This window comes from Spea bombifrons, chromosome 3, assembly GCF_027358695.1.
Source record: "Spea bombifrons isolate aSpeBom1 chromosome 3, aSpeBom1.2.pri, whole genome shotgun sequence".
NCBI lineage: Eukaryota > Metazoa > Chordata > Amphibia > Anura > Pelobatidae > Spea > Spea bombifrons.
In genome coordinates, this window is record NC_071089.1 from 76,445,576 (window position 1) to 76,464,237 (window position 18,662).

Genomic DNA, 18,662 nt, shown 5'->3' on the forward strand with positions numbered 1-18,662 from the left:
TTACGAGAACTTAAAAAACCAATGCCAAATGGTGTAAGTACCATTAATAGGTATACTGCACGATGCACAGTAAGAACTGGCGATGATATATAGTTCACGAGATGGTGCCCAAATGTGTTGCTGCCAGAAAGTTTGTGGTGAAAGAATAATGAGATATTTTTCAAACTGATTTCAAGAATGCAGACAGAAACAATTGTATATATCATGACTCACAGCAGTATACCGCAGAATGGGACATGCATTAATCCTGTAAGTGCCGATTAAACAGATGACTACGCTGCATCACACCTTTAATGGCTTAAAGCTGTATCTTACAGTTCGGTATACAAAATAATTCCATGTATTTGAGTCCCTGTCTATAAGCCATTTTAACCACTACTGCTACTACTACAGGATATCTATGAATATTCCTCAAGTTGTTCCTCCCCTTTGGTGAAGAGAATTGGTTCTGGCAGCCGAAGAAAAGTTAAGTGAGAGGAGGGGAGTAGGGGTCTGGACAGGGTAATAACCGCACGTGTTTTGGCCACTCAATACTGACCTAACCTATGCTGACATAAAATGTCCACTTTCTTAAAAAACCCAGAAAGCCTTTGATAATTAAACTGGTTTTGGAAATGACTGGTGATCACTGCTACTAACGTTTAGCCACTTTGATCTGAAGAATAAAGAGTTAAACATATGTCCCACATGCATGAGAAGGGCTGTGAATAGAAACGTGTTATGTGATCTTTACTGTTTGCTGTTTGGAATTTGAAGACTAAAATAATCCTTCACCTTGAAGTTGTGTCACGGTGAAATAATTCCCCCTTCCAAATATGGCTTCCTATAGCTTTCAATAATGTGTAACTGCAGCTTGTGAGAAGTTATTACTGACCAACTGATTACTCAGCATGGGTAGGAAGCACATTATTAGATGTTCAAAGTATAACATTGTGACTCAGCTTTACCCAAGTATTAGGGTAAAGTTCTGTGAAGCCCTTGAAGAACGTGGAACAAAGCAAGTGATATAGAAAATAGTATGATAATATCACCATAGCAAGTGCTCCCTGTACAACTGTGAGGATGACATGTGGTTGCCCCTGAAGTTTGTGTTCCCTTTCTCTGCAGACTCCTATCGTCACAAGGATTCAGTAATTAGCTGTACAACTGCTGGCTCTCAGATAAATGATCCTTACTGATTGATTGGCGGAGGTCCCGCTTCATACTGGGACTTCTAGGCCATAGATGTGCTCCTACTCAGTATTATTTTACTAAACGTGTAGGATACCCAATATTTAAAGAAGTATATTAATGATAGAATTTGTTTCTATGCTGCTTGCTGGCTCAATTAAAGTAAGAGTTTTTACAGAAACAGAGTGAAAAAGAAGCATATTTATAAAAGGTGACACATCGTGTGGAATCTTTACTGCTGCCCTTACTTCTTGACACCTTCCTTGCATCTCATTCTGTCTTCATGACATGGAACATGTCCATTTCTAATCTACATTGCATCACATTATCAAACATGGTGGGGTGACCAACTGTCAAGCCCTACCTGTTCATGTAGATTTTGGCAGTCACACAGAAAATAGGAGCCAAGAAGGCGCATACACTATCTATGGATGTGAAGGAACTCGTGTGCTTAAGCACCAGCAATAGGATTTTAGCAGCACTGACAGTGATTTTTGCAGTTTTGGCTGTGAAACGTAAAGGGTTATTAGAGTTCAGCATTGTTGCTCAGTTGCCCCCAGTTTGCATTGCAGTGTAAGTAGGGGTTTCAGCTGCCTCCCATTGATATTCCAGTGGTTCCATACTGTTATGCTAGCACTTAAAAAAAAACAAAAAAAATTTAAATTTTTTAAAATGCACATCTTTAGATGATCTGCTCTTCTACCGACGTGTTAAGGTTTCCCTAAGATGTGTTCACGGACTTTATGTAATGCCCCTTAAAGTGACGTTGTTAATTTGCCCACTGTAGATTGCTTTCTCGTGTAGTTCAAAGCTGATTACATTTAAAAGATTAGCTAAATGTAAAATCTAGTATTTGAAGTGTAAAAAAAAAATCTGGGAAAAAAATGACCTAATCGCTTTATTTCCTCGATTCGTGTTTGCTCTGGATCGCTGACTCTCCTTTATGGTTCCAAAGGTTAATCTGCTCCATGCCATGTGTCAGGTAGAAATAGCTAAAGTGAAACTCCAGAGCATCTGACAGTTTTCAAGTCACATGCTCGTGGTTCCTGCCTTTGGAAGGCTATAATCAGCCTTACTTCATGCTTTAGCACAGAGGCAATTAAGCGTTTGCCTAAGAGGATTGGTGGCCAGGAATAAGTCAACATCTAATGAGAGACAGGCCTGCCCTGGGCACCCAGCCATGACATTTCTTACGTGTGCATTTCTCAGCTACCAAAATGGCTACACGCTGCTGAGCTTGGGAGTGATCTGTCTGCGAGGAAACACAATGCTTATTTGACTCTGCCTGTGCAAGACCTTCGAGAGATGTTATTGTGATCTGTATATAGAGATGTGCTTCCTTTATATACACAAATGGGAAATGTCTGTGGATGCGTTCGATCTCAGGAGGAGCATACCTTCGATCCTTCCAAGGCTCCCTTGAGCCCTGCAAAACACTCTCCAGGCAGGAGATTTTTTAAAAGGAAAAAGTCCAACAGAACGAAGGAAGGAGAAAATGGAATGAGATCCACAGACTGCGTTACAGAAAGGAATGGAAACGGTCGTGTGTCTGAAGACTTTTTCCTGTCCGTGAGTAACGACATCCCTGGCAATTGCGATGACAGCCGACATTTCTCTAAACATGGCTCTGGTTTTAAGTTGCCAGATGTGGAACTCCCTATTACTGTTCACTACGATTCATCTGAAGCTGGTGATACACAATCGAGCGCACAAGAGGAAGGCAGCCTGGGAAAAAAACATAGCTTTCTTCACAAGGACAGAACTCCTTCTTCTCCATACATTCCAAATGAATTAACATTCCATAATCCTGCAAATCTCTGCTATCCTAAAAAAGCACTGCGTTCCTCTGCTGATGACCTCATTACAGGTCCGACGTCCACTAACGTAAACAGAAGCGATGAACATCTGTCTAAGAGTGATCCCACTTTAACGAAGGAGAACAACAGTGCTGAGCGTTTGTTCCATGCTAGGATATACTCAACTGGTGACATAGAGAGGCCTTCTTACGTGTCCGATTTACCTTGTTTTACAAAGGATGGTTCATCTCGCTGCTCCCCTCCTCGGAGGATTAAGGTAACAGTAGCAATGGTCTCAGTACATGTCACCGTATTATTATACTTATTGCAGATCAGTTGATTCCAGGCCGGGGTGCTTTTTGTGTGAGCCCTTTCCTCCCTCTACGTGTGTGATTTTGGAGTGTGTGAGGCTAAGGTGACTGTGACCCCTGTTTCATTAAACAATCCGTGGCTCTGAACTTTGCACTGGAACGTAAGAGCCAGCTGGGCATTTATAGATTTAAACAGGAAGAACAAAATCATTGCTTATGAATACTGCTTCCAGTGAAGTGCATTAATTCACGGAAGCATATGGAAAAGTTTAAAATGTCATGCGTATCTGCAATTGTTATTCCAAGTCATTCTTCACTGTTCTTTAAAGTGAAAATGTGTGTATTTGTGTCTGCCTGACTACATTATAATGTGTAAAGATTTAGCTTGTCGGCTCTTTGGACACACACACATAACAACTCGGCTGACAACAGTTCGCGCTTGCATATGCCTCCGTTGTAGATCTGATCTTAAATTACATCATGGCATTCTCAGGCTTACACCATATTTTCTAATTTTAGGAATTTTGATCACTAAAATGAATTCTTTCAATTTAACGGCATCATAGTAATGTGTTATTATGGATGCGCTCTGTGAAATATGCAATTCTGGCGTGTTTATTTGTCTTATTATGCACATTCCCTTTATGCTCTAAAAAGTCTCTCTCTCTATAACAGTATTGTGTATCAGGAACGTAGTCTATTGTTTACGTCTATGTAAAAATCAGACTTGACTTACATCATTCCAGCTTGCATCATGTTATACTGGAACATTTTAGTCACCTGACGCGATTGTTTGGACTGCCTGGAAGGGCTGCAGAAAATACTTTAGCTAGAAGTATAGGAGTTAGGAACAAATTTTAGAGACGGGGTCTATGATGTGTAAATGTTCACTTAAAGATTTTGTGCTATCCCTGATTCTCCCCCAGAACACTAAGGCACACTCCAGCCATGATAAGCACTTTAATGCATAAGATAGCTGGTGTTACCTTGTGTTTTACTTCTTTTTGCATGCAAAGGCATAGAGTGATTCATTAAAATCACTATTCTATATGCTTCATGCTTTGGCCAAGGTGAGGTTCGCAAGAGGTCTAAAATGACCCCCTACGCTCCTAATGATGTCACACACTTCTTCTCTCAGCTAAAAGTAGCACAAACATCGAGCAGATGGGGCAGCGTTCTGCAGCTCAGGTGAAGCAGTATCTATTAAAGTATTTACTAAGTACCTTAATATGCATCCATCATTGGTGAGACTGTTTGGGGTATTAGACTGTCCTTTTAACGTGACACAAAAGGAGATGCTAGCCCAGTTGTTGCCATAGAAACTAAAAAAAGCTCCTTAAAATCTGTGTGTGTTCTTCTTTGATTGAGGAAAAAAATAAAGTGACAGATCTCTTAAGGCTTATTTGCTTAACCTACTAGAGAGCGCAGTTAAAGGGATAGCATATCTATATATGCCGATATACCTATATAGGCCTGTATACACCATTCAGTAAGTAGTAACATGCTGGAGGGATTCACTTCAGAGATAAAAAGCCTATGATGAAAGTGCAGAATGGCCCCAGACTAAAAGCAAATAAAGACCAATCACAGCCAAAACGCACAAAAAGCATATAATCACATCACAATATACATCATGAGAGGGGCCAAAATAATGAAGCGCCAATGACATCAAAGGAAAAGCATAAGATGATACTGGAGAGCGTTGTTGCCACAGAAAATATTGATTGCAGCCACTTCAGATGGGAAGCTTGTAACAACTGTTCCAAGTTATGACCATGGAAGTAGTAGCTAACAGACCAAATTGTACCTGAGCAACGTTAGAACTTTAGTTTACAATATCTGTGGTTAGATTAGCCACAACTACCCCGGTCTTGAATTCCTATGGTATTCAGCCAGTAATGACTGACTGTATATCATGGGGGTCATGATAGGCCACCACAACCCCAGTCTATATCTACAATTCCCATGATGTTCAGCTAACAAAATATCTGCTGAAAGTTACTGAGTGAGATGTACATTCTACACCAGCCGTAGTACCAATCCATAATTATATAAAAGCTACCCTTTGGGACTCTAGTTGTTGAGTACTCACTTTCCTATGATGCTTAACATACCAGAGATACAGAGTCATGGGAAATGTCTCCGCAGCTGGAGTATTAACTAACCGTAGCTGCAATGTATGTTTGAAACAAACTACCTTGTGTCTGCAGCATGCAAACTGTGCCTCTGACTACATGGGGATTCTGTGCCTGTAAAGGAGCAGCTACCAGACTAGAGGAAGAGAGCAGACCAAACCACTCTGACAGCAGGGGTTTACAGAATTGTACTGCACTCCCCTGACTGACACTGAAACAAGTATATCAGCCAGACTACCGTCGATCCGCAAGTAGATAGAAAAGCAGAGCCTGGAGTCTTCAATCATAAAACTTAGCTTTTATTGATCCAAAGTAAAAACCATAACAGCATGGAAGATAGAGAGTAAGTTAGTGAGCCCTCTGGCCCTTCCTCCGGACACCCATCAAGGTTTACTCAGGCCATCAAATTGCTTAGTGAGTTATTTGTTACACCGTTGAGGCCAAATTAGATTTATTCAGGTAATCGAATCAAGCCCACCATTCCTTCTATTCATTGCTTAATAGTGCCTGCCAATTAAAGTATTGGGACAATCTATGAGTTTTAATACCGATTTGAATGAAATATTGCCGTTCAGTATGTTTGTGGAATTTTTATCTTGAAAAATAAAATAATAATAAACAACTTGATGTGAGACTGAGTTAAGCTGGACAAAACATAGACCACGTGTATAAACAAAAGCGGCCCTTTGTTTTGATCCTCTGGCTGCTATGTAACAGCTCACACACGTTGGCACCATGAAGTAGTGCTGTCAAAGCATTTGTTCACAAAACAGCAACATTAACATGATCACAGCAATTGGCTGTCACAGCTGTCACTTAACAGAAAGGATTGGCTCTGGGTGGGCTTTCAAGGGTCCATGCTTGATGAGTCAGCCAATAATAAGTAGAGGTAATGCAGGCAGGATGACATCAGAGAAGTAACATGAATATCTGTTTATATCTCATAGGGGCTTAATCCCTAAACTGTGCGTAATCACATCTCAACTCGCTAACACCCATTAAGAGGGCGCATTTCTCCGGCTTGAAGTTAAAGTCGGTGAGAGGCCAGGTCTTACACTCTGTACAGCTAATTGGCTCTGCCCCTTCAAAATGACGGCAGGTTACCCTGTATGAGATTATGTACCTGTATTAAGAGCTTTGTGATTATAGTTTATCAGTCTTTTCTTTAAAGGGGAACTATCATCTTAACTTTTACCATAACTAATTTGTTATAGAAGTGCTCAACACTTGTGTGAATGAGTGCAATTTGTTTTGGTATTTTTATTTGTAAAGTACAGCTCATGCAAGCTGAGATCAGCATTACCTTATCAATCTCCTGTTCTGAAGTTATCTCTCTTCTCCTCAACATGTCTCTCTTCTCCTCAAGGCATGAATGAGATGTGACTGGCGGCAGTCTTTAGCACCAGTCCAGAATCTTCACACTTACGATTATACAACTCTGTTGAGATCAGTCATGGAAGACAGAACGCTGTTGATCAGGTTACTGACTGATCTGCAGTGCCTGCTTTAATAAAAACAAAAAAGATTAATCCCTGGTGGCTATTTATAAGGATTAATGTATGTGGCTGGATGCCTAATATAGTTGCTGGTTTCCATGGTTACTTTAAAAGAATAAATAAAGTACTTGCATGCTGGCAGCTGATCTTTTGATCCAACTGTTCATTTTACCACTATGTTCATTTCTGTTTGAGAATACACACAGCAGTTAATTTTGAATAAAAGAATTGGGTGTACATATTGTATTTAGGATACAATTATTTATTTTCAAGAATAATAATAAAACAATTATTTAATTATTATCACCCTGTTTTTTTTATATATATATATATTTAAGGCAATTGACAAGTCCAGGGCAAAAGAGTTTGAATGGCATATAAAATTGTACTTCTCGGAGCAGATTGGAGTTGCGGGAGGACCATTATGGGTGTATTATGAATTTAAAAACATCCTGGGTCACACCTGGGTGTTTACATCTATCTATGAGTGGCACAAAGTTCATATATGGTGGAGGTGGGCTGACCAACTTGCAGAAGAAAGATCGGAGGTTGTCTCTATGGTGTTAAATCAGTATATTCGCTTTTTTTCCCATGCTTTATGCAGGACCAACTAAGGCAGGACGAGCTCAGTGGGGCTAGCCCTTTATAATATATCATAAAGAGTGGAGTTGGACTGTTCTTCTTGTCCGCAAACTGCAGTTTTACAAATTACAGCCCATAGGTTGAAGGTAGTGAAAATTTTTATAGTTTAGCTGTAATTGCATGTGAAAATATGGAGAGTCCAGAAAGGTCAAACGTTGGGTAGCATCACAAGAGATACAGAGTAATGTGGGTCACATGCGATAGTCATAGTCCTAAACTACATAGGAGGCAATCAGGTCTGGTAAAGGAACGAGTGCCACTCATTTCTGCCATTCTACTGCCAAGTCTGTTCCAAGTATCAGCAAAGCTTATTATCTCATCGGCAGTGTTTTTAAACTATGTTTCACATCCTTCATCTATTGTTTGGTGACATGTTTGAGAAATAGCTGTACATTTTGAGATGGTTGTATATGAATTAACACGTAAAACATGTATGATGGATCAAATGAATGAGCTTCTCTTGGGATTATTTATAACACCTGTTTTACTTGACTTTAGATTTCTGACATCCATGTTACCGGAGAGTCAGAGGATATGTCTGCCAAAGAGAAGTTGCTCCTTTGGACACAACAGAATACAGAAGGATATGGCGGAATACGCTGTGAAAACTTCACCACCTGTTGGAGAGATGGCCGGTTATTTAATGCCATCATTCATCGATACAGGTATGACACAATGGTTATCTTTGTTAACTTCTTGTGCTTGGAGTATCTTCGCTCTGTTGTTCCGGTCTTCAAGTTGTTTTCTTCCTTTTCATTCTTGTATAACAGTGATAACAAGCTTGGACTTGACACTGGTGTAGGTGAGGGCCGCCAGGTAGATGACATAAATGTTTCCACAAAAGCTGGCAAAGTGTTAAACAGTGGCAGTGCTGTATTGCTAATAAATATTAATTGTTGCTGGTTCGAGCGCTTGGGATTCCTAGTGTGGCAAACTGAATTTTAGAATATTTAGGGTGGGAATGTTCTTTAGTAGCTACTGTGATGCGCTGTTTGGTTAGGAGGTTTGTCATGTCTGTTGCCTGTGTCAGATCTTGAATAAGTTTGGAATGCTGATCAAATAGGAGCTAGAAAACTGACTGTTTATGTACTTTCTGGGGAAAGATATTTCCTAATGCTTGTGATATAAGATCTGCTACATGTAAATTATTGAGCATGCAGTGTGCAGAAGTTAAAGTATAATGCAGTTGGATGTTGAATATCCTCCCAGATTAGAGATACAATGTAGCTTCAAAATGCTTTTATAGCATGTTTTCTCAAAAAGCAGCTAATTACATTTATTCTGTAATCTGTTTTATGGGTAATAATGGTGTGAAATGAATACTGTATATCCCCCCTATGAATTTCACCAGGGACCCTCCGTCTAATGGTAGTTTATACATGGTTTGGGTTAGTCAGAATATGTATAACCATAGTTCTAATGTAGCGTGTAGCCTCTTGAAGATCAAGGTCTACCAGAAAAGACATCATTAAAGACATCATCCAGTAGACTGAAGTCATCAGCTGGCATGAGCTTATGTTTATGGGAAGGAGTTATTCATATTAAGGGTGTAGTACTATGAGGAGAGAAAGGTATGTTTTCTTTTGAATCAATTAGGTTTTCTGCCCCTTAGCGAGCTGAGTATTTCGACTTTTCCATCAGATCAGATATAAGCTCTTAGTTGCTGGTACAGAAAGGCCATAATTTATGGAATAGGCTTCTGGAAGCTTCTTTAGCCTGCTGCTGCATTCATTTGGCTCAGTGTTTAAACATGTTCCCAGCACTCAGGCCCGTGCATGATTCACATTCCTTCCTGGTGGAACAAGGAAGGTAAAGCATGTGCTTACTATGCTGAGGACCTAAAGGACGCAGAGGCAAAGGAGCACCATGCTCTGCCTTACTCTTCTCTGCTGTATTATGTGATTTATCCTAATACAGAGGATTCTGTACATTTCTGGAACTGTAACAAACAGGTTTTATAGACCAATGACATTACCAGGTCATATAATTGTACTGAGCAATAAAGAGTCAAATGGATAAAGTGGTCAGCAGAAATATAAAATCATTAGCATGCCAGGGCTCACTAAACTGTTTGCATAACAAAGATGCGTAACACTTACAGTACAGGGCACATTTGTTGGCTGCACATCCATGATGCGAATCTCCCGTTCCACCACATCCCAAAGGCTGTATTGGATTGAGATGTGGAGACTGTGGAGGCCATTGGAGTACAGTGAACTCATTGTCATGTTCAAGAAACCAGTTTGAGATGATGTGAGCTTTGTGACATGGTGCATTATCCTGCTGGAAGTAGCCACCAGCCTGAAACGTTGATACAAGGCTGGATGGATCCATGCTTTCATGTTGTTTACGCCAAAGTCTGACCCTGCCATCTGAATGTCGCAGCTGGAATCGAGAGTCATCAAACCAGGCAATATTCTTCCAGTCTTCTATTGTCCAATTTTGATGAGCCTGTGCAAATTGTTTCCTGTTCTTAGCTGACAGGAGTGGCACCCGGTGTGGTCTTCTGCTGCTGTAGCCCATCTGCTTCAAGGTTCAACGTGTTGTGCTCTCAGATGGTATTCTGCATACCTTGGTTGTAACGAGTGGTTATTTGAGTTACTGTTGCCTTTCTGTCATCTTGAATCAGTTGCCCATTCTCCTATGACCTCTGACATCAACAAGGCATTTTCGTCCACAGAACTGCCGCTCACTGGATGTTTTCTCTTTTTCGGACCAGTCTCTGTAAACCATAGAGATGGTTGTGCATGAAAATCCCAGCAGATCAGCAGTTTCTGAAATACTCAGACCCGACCCTCTGGCACCAACAACCATGACACGTTCAAAGTCACTTAAACTTCAGCAAGTTGTCTTGACCACGTCTACATGCCTAAATGCATTGAGTTGCTGCCATGTGATTGGCTGATTAGCTATTTGTGTTAACAAGCAATTGAACAGGTGTACCTAATAAAGTGGCCAGTGAGTGTATGTAAAACAAAGTACCACGCTGTGATCTGAAACGTCTATATGATATAACCGTTAAATGAAGTATTGCCTATAGCATTAGACAGTTCAATTTCGCAATTATCTGTCATCTACCATTGAGCAATATGGATGTAGACTTGAAACAAGTTAATTGCCACCAAACTAGGTATGTATTATGTTTTCTGCTGCAGACTGGGTAAGATGATGTTTGGGTAAGCGTATTATATTATTATGGATTGTTTTCATATGTTATGATTTACAATATATTTAGCTTTCGGAATTGAGATAAAAATGTATCGCTACCATAAAGACAAATGTCTGAGCTATGCATAGTTTTGTGCTTACACAATACTTCCATCTCTATGACCAAATTTGGCTCTCATTTTATCATTGGTTCCGTGATATGAAAATACAAGATGTTCTCCACTGTATCGTCACATGGACAACTGTAACATTAATGTGTTAAGCTACACAAGAAGTTCTTTGAATGTACCAATCAAGGAGTCATGGATACCATGTTCATATTATTTGTTAGCCATTGAGTAAGTGACAATGCAACGACATAAATAATTTACATTTGGGAAACACTGGAGAAAATATATACATCACTTAACCATATTGATGAGAAATTACACAATCCCAGAGAGAACAAAGGCTGGGGAGACATACACAGACACTCCAGCTAATGAGCTAGACTTCTAGATGGATAAGATCCCACGCCGCAGGGGGGGCAATGCACCACAAAGTCAACCAAAACAATAACTCGGAGGCATTCACTAACTGTACACATACAAACTCTTTGTTACAATCTCTTGGCCAAAATTAGTTCATCTGTTAGGGTTTAGTCTTTTCTTGTAGAGATGAAAAAGAACTTATGCAAACAATTCATGTTTGATGTTCCAGGTGCTGTCTTCGGGACTACCAGTTTTTTGTGCCAATAAATGAATTGGTAAAGTAAATTGGCGTGTCTGTACAGGGCTCATTTCTCTGGGGAGACATTAGCCATATGCAAAAACCATTGCATTTTCAATGCCCATGGGAAACAAAGGGGGTTTCCAGAAGCTATGTACCCTATTGCGCTAGAATGGAGATCTATAAATTAAATTTATATGAGAGACTGTTCTAAATACAGTATTCTTGGCTTTGAGTCTGATTTTCTAAATCACTAGTTCATTTGACTTTCCACTGCTTCTTACCTACCTTGACAGTTACTAATACATCTCAATTTAAGCAAGAAATCAAATGTGCTTCCAAGTGTATTCTCTCCTTTAATTTAGAAAAAAATGTCTATTTTCACTGGCAAAGGATTATCAAATCTCAACAGGGCAGTCAATATCATCTTTTGGTGAGTCAGACAGTACACACGGACTCAATCCTTGGCCACAGCAGACTGTTGTGTACATTACACCAAAATATTAGCCAACCAAGCTTTCAATGCTGCTATGGCAACAAAGGCATTTAGCCTATCAATGTCTTCTCCTTTAGTCTTCTGTAACTGAGCATATGCAATTTAACTCAAGAATAATTAAAACTGTAACTTAAAGAGTCACGTTTTGCAAATGAGTAAAGTGATTTTTACAGTTCATGTTTTAAAGAGTTTTGGTTAAAAACCTGGTAGCAAAAATAGCATGAAACAAATATGTGAGGAATCAACATCCCTGCTGTTATCGCTATCATCTGATTATTAATGAACATAAAAGTAGGTATTTGCCTTGGAACGTTCCTCTGTAAACTTAAGATGCTGTCTTGTCTAGTGCTAGTGCAGAGGAGAGATGCAAGATTCATATAATACCTAGATCAATTTTTCAGTTTCAGGCTTGTTTTGATCATTTATTTAATCAAATATCTGCTTGATCCCTCATGTAGCTACAGAGACTTATGGAGATCTATGAAATGTTGACACTAATAAATATACAACAAGCTAGGCATGTTAAGAAATATATTATTACAGACTACTGCGTCCCAGCGTATAGTCACAAGGATTGGTTTTAGCCAAAAGCTTATTAAAAAAGGCACCCTCTTACTGGCAATGCTTCTGGTACGTAGGCAGGGTTCTTAAAGGGGCAGTCCCAGTCCAGGACTGTTTTCATGTTAAAGGCATATAGAAGTCCGTTTTGCATGTAGTCCAGTGCATTTTACTGCATGCAAATTGGTGTAGGCATTGTTTGGTTATTTAAGTTAGAAAATAAGTCTTCAGTCAAATATAGTTTAAGGACCTAGACTTGTACAGAGCGTAACCAACTTCAGGCTACAGAACACTATATACTATATACTGCCATGGTCTGAATTTCTCATTCTCTGAATGTGTTAGGTCCTAAATAAACTAAAATGAGCATAGGATGTATATACATCTGGCAAATACGACTGCATGCCCAGTTGGTGTCTCCATTAATTTGTATTTTTGCACATACAAGGATATCAACCCACAGTACACAAAACGTACAAAACCCCAGGTAATTGCAAGATCAAGGTCTGAATCCAGCCTAGCAGCATAAATGAGCCAAGCGTTCTGGTATAAAGTAATATCAGGATACCCGTGGTAAAGCAGCACTGCTACCCATTACTGCAGCTGCTTCAGCAGATACATGGAAACGCATTGCATACCGATTACTTATACAATGTCTATAAGGGCCTTTAATGCCAGTTATATCAGTATCAGTTTATACAAGCATTGACATACGCCAGAAAGATAAGTACAACAGCTTCCTACTAACTGTCACTGTATGAACGGCTCCTTACTAATCGCTGCTTTGCTGATAGGACCAACCTTCAGAGCAAAGCCTGGAGGGTTCTTATCAGTATTGGAGGAACGGAATGTTCAACTTTTCTGAAGTCGTACAAGAATTACTCTTTAGACATAACCCAACATATAATCTTCTGACACTGACAACACATGCAATTCCTGCCCGTGGCTAGTCCTGTGGAATATCAGGATTTATTTTATTCCCTGCATAGTATGATAATTACCACTAGTCTCCACGAAGCTCAGAGGCCAATGTCCTAAAAAGCTCAGAAACACAAACATTCCGAGAAACAGCTTTTAGAAACATACATGCTTACACTATTTAACTGCTCGGACTGTCTCTCTTGATCCCCCTGCAATCCCTGTTTAGCCAAGTAAGCAGAATGGGAAAGCAATGTTTTTTTAAATAGGTCCAAAGCAGGGATAAGTAAGGATTAGTTCACAATTTTGCAGGCAAAGTTTAATCATTATGGTTTTAAAATGGCAGATTATTTCAAAGCGAGTTCCGTTACATACGCTCATCGAAGGAGAAAGCGCTGCAGCAGTGGACCATGATTTCCATGGGGACTGTTGGATTTCTGCTTCCTGACACAATAAATTGTGTACAAATGATATGTGTACTCTAATATCACAAAGATAACTGTGTGAATAAATGCATTCTAGAAATCTAATCTAATAATAAAATCTATTACATTAACAACAAAAAAACACATTTTTATTTACCATCAGTTTTCCCCTTTGGACCAATGTTTAGATAGCATACATATGACTGGGTGCTGTTCCTGCTGACATGAATGTAGGTGCTACAGAGCATGTACTGGATGTGTAGTGGACCTAAGTATGCTTCCATCCTTACTTCATTACTTCCTTAGCAGCCAAGGGGCCTACACTGTCCTTTTAAGTCAGTTCAAAACAAACAAAAAAAACAGGGACGGCCATGCATATTTGTTGGTTGTTGATATGATAGGCATGATGGTCAACGATATCATTGATCACTAATGATCATGCACAGAAATCCCAGTGAACATACAAATGTCATATTTACCTCTGTCTTCAGTCCCTGCCTGTGATTGTCAAGGCCAACTTCTAACTGCTAGCAGGCTTTATATTCATGCCGACTGGTATAAGGCAGACTGCGTACCTACAGAGAGTGGGTCTATGCTTTGTAAGTACCCAAACGGTGTTATCCTTCCATGTCAATGTCACGATACAGCGGAAGACATCTTGTATTTTCATATAACGGAACCAAGGATAAAAATGAGAACCAAATTTGGTCGTAGAGATGGAAGTATCGTGTAAGCACAAAACTATGCATAGTTCAGACATTTGTCATTATGGTAGCGAATGCGATACATTTTTATCTCGATCCTGAAAGCTAAATATATTGTAAATCATAACGTATAAAAATGGTTCATTGATATTGTTTGTTGTGGCGTAAAATGTAAGGTCAGTTGTTTAATGAGACTCCCCAGCCATCGTATACCCTTTGAGGCAGATGAGAGCTGTGTGGTCTCTTTAAATTTTCATGTTTTCCCATTTGCAAATGTATGGAGGATCATGCCCACCCAACTAAATGCAGGACGGCAGATGTGTTTGGCTGAACACATCTCCCTGTACGTGATATACTTCAGCTCCAGCACTAGCTTAGACAACACTAGGGTGAAGTCAGTTCAATGGAAGCACTTTCTTGCCACCTATTGGCTACTCCAACCAGCCAATCAGTAGCAAGAATAGTCAGACTATGAAAGAGGAGGGCAGCTGCTGAAGCAGGGCTGTATCTTCTTTGTGCCTTATTTTTTCACTTTGATGATTTTTCACTCCGTTATAGTGGGGTGGCAGTGACATTATACTGTCCCTTTAAGTGGAATATATATAGCTAGTCATGTCATTGGAGACAATACATGGTGCTGTTGCAACATGGCAATATAAAGCTAACTCACTATGAATGACTGCAGCCTGTGGACATAGTAAATTTAAACTTAAAGGAATTCCCCCCATTGTTTATTACTTATATCAAATTAAAACAAGTTATCCAAAATCTTGTGCTGTTTTCTTTTATAAAATATAAAAATATAAAATAGTTATTTTTTTGCGTAATATAAGATTTTCAGGCAACTGGCTACTAGCCACTGTAAACTGTGAGCTTTTAGCATAACTAAACTGATTTATCAAAATTCCTTTTGGCTTTTTTTTTTTTAAACAGATTAGATTTAGTTTACTTTAGAACACCTGAGATCTCTGCCCTATGTTCCTGAGTCTTGGCGATTAGTTCAGGCATCCTTAGTAAGGGTTTGGTGAGAAGGGAGAGAACTTTCAAATGGCAAATTCAGGCTTTGTCACAGATTTCTGGTCATGTTTGATTATGTCTGTGAATTCCCTGGGATAGTCATGTGATTGCTGTGGAGTAATACTAATGTTTTGGTATGGTGTTCCTTGCACACTCACTAAATGCAAGGATGTCATATTCTGATGTTGGCTCCCTGCACGTTACTTTTAATATCCTAGTGCCCGTCTAAATCGTTTTGTTCCTGTGCATATAGTTTGGGGATAATGCTAATCCTCACATGTTACGGCAGGCCTCCAACACATTTCAAACCTTTTAATGTCATATTCCTGAAGGGTGAATCAGACCATTGTTTTTATTGCTATAAAAGGAGGCAGGTTGTAAGCATTCTTTTATGCCTCTTCACGTCTTAGCTTAATAAAATGCATTTACTATATTTGTTTGCCCTAAAGTAACAAATATATGTAATGGTTTCAAGCTTCTTCATGTCATCAGGATATTAGCAGGACATTACGCACAGGATAATGATCTCTGGCCATATGGGGAGACAAACAGCATTCATTATGGCTGTTTCTTGTCGTATCCATCATGACCAGTCTTGGTCCTTGACCAATTGCACCCCAGACATGAGGCCCCGCTGCTGTCCTTTCCCACACGCCATGTCTTTTTTACTTTTGGAAAGTAATTATAGACATAGAGATCTTGTGCACAACCCCTATTTTGCTGATGCTTTATTTGTCCAACTGGTAGTCTTCTGACCTTCAGTACTGCGACACATTGGGGACACATCTGTGTTAAACAGTAAGGAGGTTGTGTGATGGATAAAATGAGAGGATTGTTTAGATAAGTGAACAAGTGTGGGATTGAGTCCAAAGACTGGCTGAGATCTTCATAAGAAAGAATTCTTAAAATGACTAACTCCCAAGGTTTGGTGGAAACAATCCTATGTAACAACAGCGTCACTTGTTCTTTTTCTACTTGTGCCAACATTTCTTCCACCGTCTATGTTTCTATTACTCTGACTCTATTGCCCAAGCCCTCCTATTGCATTATCTCCCTTTTCTAACACATAAAAGTGCATTGGGGGGGGGCAGCCTTGAAAGCTTGCAATTTATTATACAGTTAGGCAATACATTTACAAAATGTGCCCATTATAGCTACAAGTGATAGGTGACATTTTTCTCTAAAAGTATTGTTGGAGAAGAATATGTTTTCTTATTGTTTTTGTTACTGTTTTACCAGTCAGATCTTTTGTGTAATTTACATAATACTGTTGCTGTAAAATATTAGTTTTAAGGGTATACACTAAACAAAATGAATGAGTTACTATCCAAATGAATGCCACTTGTGATGTCCATGAAATTTAAAATGTAAGTAGTAATTGGACATGGGCATACTCAAGGTCAAAGTGATGTTGACCTGTTTTTTTTTTCTCCAGGCTTTTTCAGAATTTAAACTCTCCTGCCTTAATTCCTATTATTAATTCTTAGTTTATTAACCCCTTAAGGACAATGGGCGGTCCCTAAACCCATTGAAAACAATGCATTTTGAGCCTGTATATGTACGGGCTTTTTTAAGGGGTTAAAATCCTCATTCATAGCATTACAAAGGTTAGTTAATGGAGAGCTTGTCATTGATGATATGGCTGTACTTTAAGCAGCTCCTTAGGACCTTGTTTGATCTTTGTGATGTCTTTGGAGATGGAGGGTGGTTTGGCATCTTTTTCTTGAAAATTAGCCTTTGTTATAAAAATAAAATCCAGGGCTTTTTTGGTTCAGACATCTAGTGGCCTAGATAGCAAATCCAACCGTGGTTGTGATGGCTGCCCTCCCCCAGTGACGGAGTACTAATACATAATTATCTGTATCTCTTCCTCACCTCTCACTAATTCTGAATAACTTGATGCATACGTAAATAAAATTTCCAGCCCTGACCTTCTTATGCCCCCTACACTGCTTATGACCTTTAGCCATTCCCATACCATTACCAAATGGTTATGACTGAGAAGTATAGAAACAGTAGTTGGTGGGAGTTCTTAAGGAGTTAAATATTAAACACTAGAACAACCGTACATAAAAAAAAATTAAAAGTACAACGCAGGATCTATAAAACTAAAACAATGTAATAATTAAAAAAAACTGTATCTAAAAATAAACATACACCATAAAAAAACAATGTTCACATATACTGTATAGTGTAACTTTCATATTTTGACGCGCCGCATGGTAAGAAATATGAGATCTGACGCGTTTCGCCGTACACGCGGCTTCCTCAGAGGTGTAGTTGAGAAATATTGATTTCAATGAATCTGTAGAAATGGCTAATTTTCTGCCTGAGTAATGTAGTGGGGTTTGGACATGTTACAAATCTTACTAATAGATCCTCGCGTAAACAGAAAGGAAAAGGAAAAGTGGTGTGGTGTGGATAGTGGTCCCTTAAATTATTTGTGATTTAAGGTATATTTCTTTTATTGTGTGCATCTTTGGTGTTTTACGGCAGCAGCTCAGTAGCTACATAATCCTACCCAAGAAAAGACCCTCTCCCTCCCTTCACCTACACGACTGTGATATATATATATATATATATATATATATATATATATATATATATATATATTGCAAATCGAGTTATGGACTAATAGTACCTCCTGAAAAGTGTACGGATTTACCTCATTAGTATCTCAAAGCTGGAATCCTTGATTGAATAAAGGAGCGTTAATTCAGAATATCTTTACTTCCTAGCAAGCGTTGGTTTTATTCTTTGTTTCATAAGAACGATTATTTAGTTGTCACCACAAGTAAATCACTATAATAAAGGGAAATAGAATATGGGAATAGGGGATCTTAGTAGTTTTTGTTGTCATGTCATTAAATGTCATTGGTCTGTTGTGTGGCGTTCACGCTAGTATAAAGATAGTATAAGATCATAGGAGCTTTTCCAATTTGTCTTATTATATAGTTTGTTATCTTTCACTATGATGTAGAAGGTATGGCTGTAGTTGTTAATGCTTAGGTTGTACATGTACTTGCCCTGAAACATTGAACGGTTACTTTAAATCCTCCGGGGAAATTACATGTTACTTGCTGCATAATGAAACAGTAAAAAAAAAATGCAATACATA

At 39.0% G+C, this 18,662-nt stretch overlaps 1 protein-coding gene across 1 annotated transcript in view; it reads left to right on the forward strand.

Moving 5' to 3' along the window:
* Positions 1-18,662, forward strand: part of DST (dystonin) — a 219,477-nt gene that overhangs the window by 82,989 nt on the left and 117,826 nt on the right. The window contains 1 exon segment of the mRNA XM_053458898.1: positions 8,049-8,215. Coding sequence (XP_053314873.1) covers positions 8,049-8,215 — 167 coding nt within the window.